This window comes from Lathyrus oleraceus, chromosome 2, assembly GCF_024323335.1.
Source record: "Lathyrus oleraceus cultivar Zhongwan6 chromosome 2, CAAS_Psat_ZW6_1.0, whole genome shotgun sequence".
NCBI classification, from domain to species: Eukaryota; Viridiplantae; Streptophyta; class Magnoliopsida; order Fabales; family Fabaceae; genus Lathyrus; species Lathyrus oleraceus.
The window spans coordinates 313,697,471-313,700,176 of record NC_066580.1 but is presented as its reverse complement, the minus strand read 5'-3'; the positions used below and the strand labels follow the sequence as shown (position 1 = coordinate 313,700,176).

Here is a 2,706-nt window from a genome sequence, read left to right as displayed (position 1 = left end):
GATACTTTATAATGCTTATTATATCGATTGAGGAACTCACCCTTACAACTATTTTTCAGGTAACGAGCAGTGATTGAGTAGGAGCTAGTGCCTGGAGTCTAGTGTAGTCTACTTAGTGGGTCGTGCTCTGATAGATGTAACATCGGGACGGGATGTTTTAATCAGTTTATTGTTGGTTGTTGAACCTTTTTACCTGTAATATGTTATATGTTTTGAATGGTTGGTTGATTTCTATCCGCTGCGAATTATGCAAAGATGTTGTTTTGATTAAATAAAGAGCATGGCAGTTATTATGGTGTGAAGAATTATGTGACACCCTTAAATGCATATTTACTCTGATTGATATGTTGTTATTTTTAATTAAATATTTGGGGTATTTTAGAAGGGTGTTACAGCGAGACCATGTCTTTTCCAGGTTTACTTCGAGCGTTTCCTTTCCCTCTTTGGGATAAATAACGCACGGTGGCGGCTCTGTTTGTTTGTTTTTCCCGCCGGTTGTTTTTCCGCGGATGCGACACTCTCTCTTTTCTTTTACTTTGTGATTTTCTTGTTAATCAAGAAACCGATCATACTCTATTTTCTGGGTGTTGATTTCACAACATTAGATATGTAACATAAATTTAAAATTATGCATAAGTAGGACATTTCAACATCTTTATAATATCTTCGGTCGATCTCGTAATCTTTGCCTCCATCTTGATCAGAATCGGGCCTTTTATTTTATAAAGGTTTAATGTATTCCACATAACCCTTAAATCTTCATCAGTCTTCAGCTCAAAGTTTTTGAAATGAATCTTCTCTTCGTTCTCAATCGAGAGTGAACGATACTCGAACTTCATGATTTTACTATTGTCTGAGTATTGAAGGAGATTCTCTAGTATGAATTTCAGAACTACAAAAGAGGTGTACTCATTGAGCTTAAATTAAATTAAGGGTTTCACGTTGTTGAAGTACACAAATATGACATGCCAATAGATATTCATTTTGGTGTGGTGTGTTTGTGTTAACAACATGATATGAGAGACCACATATTTCTAAAAGTTTTAGTTCATTATGAACCTTAGAAACCATATTATGTCTATAGGATATTCCGAATATGCACATCTGGAATCACCCTATTTTGTTTTCTACGTAAGGGTTTTTACAAAGATGTATCTCTGAAATATCCCCTGTTTGGTATTTTTGCAATTAAAATGTGGCTAATCCGGAAGTGCATCTACGGAAACACCCCTAGTGTTATACAAAAGCAGTTTTATGCAGTGAGAATGTCTTATGCAGGGAAAAACTTAGTTATAGGTTGAAACATAAAGTTTTCTTAAAATTGACCATACTTGTTATACAATTAATGTTGAATATACATTACATATGTATCGAGGTTGTGTCAACAATACATGCAAAAATGACTCATCACTTAAATAATTATTAAGCTAAAAACTAAAAAGCATCAAAACATGTGTCATCGCCTAAATCTCTTTCTATGGGTGATGCCTCCTTTGAATTTTTCTTATTTGATTCTCTTTGAATCTCGCTCAAATTAGTGAACCATTCCATCCTTTCTAGAAAGTGATCAGGCCAAACTTCAACTTCATTTGTGAAATGTGTTGTGCACTCCAATGATGTCTTTGGTATAGGACATCTCAATTTCAAATAAACTTGAATAAACTGATGTGTTTTTGAAATCAATCCAATACACGTGACATGTCCGGATGAATTTTGAGGTGGCCTACTCCAAAGTGGAAAAAATATTTTAGTCAAAAATATTTTGACCAAATTTGACCAAATTTCTTTTGAAAAAATATTTTGGAGAAACCATTATTCTTTCTACTACCACGTCAACTTTGACCAAATTTCCCATATTCACCTTTGATTGTTTGGTCCATACTACAGGTTTAAGTTTGTTTCTCACATTTTTTGTTATGCGATACCTACAAAGTAATGCGTAAGACGTAGGAAAGACATTTACAACTGAATTCATTAGTGTGGTATCACGATCGATTATAATGACATTTGGCATATTTTTTGGTCCTTCAACATAGTCTTACACGTTTTTAAAACCTATGTAACATTGTCCTCTTTTTTTCTCTCCAGAAATGAAAACCCACCAAAAACCTCATATCTGTCGAAATGACACCAACAATTTCTAGAAGTAGAAGCTTATACTTTTTTGTCTTGTATGTTGAACAAATTATAAGCACCGTAGAAAATATGTTGGACAACTTGATGGAATCATTATGAGTCCAAAGTATATCTCGAGCTGTGACTCCATCCTCACACACTTTGTACCTAGAAACATAGTGATCATCATCTAGAAGCTTCAACAAATGTTGCATTTTAGTTCTAGGTCCTTTTATCACCTTATTGTTTATGGCACGAACATTGTATATTTTCTTGGTATTTGAGACATTTTCAAGTCTTTTTCGTTTCAACATTTCAAGTATGTTTTTGGGCGGAACCATATTCAATGTCATGTTAGAAACAAGTTCCTTATCCTCGGGATTAAGGCGACATACAATGGGATGACCAGTTAACTTGTGACACAAGTAATGATTATGTATACAAGAATCCACGTTAAATTTTCATGTATTATTTGTCTTATGGTATCCAAGAACATTAAAAGGACAATTATACTTTCTCGATCTATTTTCATCCCGTTTCAACTTCCGAATAGGTTGTTGGTACTTTCCACTACTTCCACATCTCATTTTT

At 34.0% G+C, this 2,706-nt stretch overlaps 1 protein-coding gene across 1 annotated transcript; it reads right to left on the bottom strand.

The window, feature by feature from the left end:
* Positions 1-1,434: 1,434 nt before the first annotated feature.
* LOC127123022 (uncharacterized) lies at positions 1,435-2,468 on the bottom strand. Its single transcript, XM_051053288.1, has 2 exons — positions 2,110-2,468; positions 1,435-1,723 (listed from the first exon to the last, which is right to left on the bottom strand). The coding sequence occupies exons 1-2, from the start codon at positions 2,466-2,468 to the stop codon at positions 1,435-1,437; spliced, it is 648 nt and encodes a 215-aa protein (XP_050909245.1).
* Positions 2,469-2,706: the final 238 nt, after the last annotated feature.

Excerpts from the sequence above, each read along its gene's own strand:
- LOC127123022 (XM_051053288.1), bottom strand. The coding sequence starts at position 2,468 with ATGACATTGAATATGGTTCCGCCCAAAAACATACTTGAAATGTTGAAA. Across the intron at positions 1,724-2,109 it reads GTCATTTCGACAGATATGAG|GCCACCTCAAAATTCATCCG; the intron begins GTTTTTGGTGGG and ends ACTTTGGAGTAG.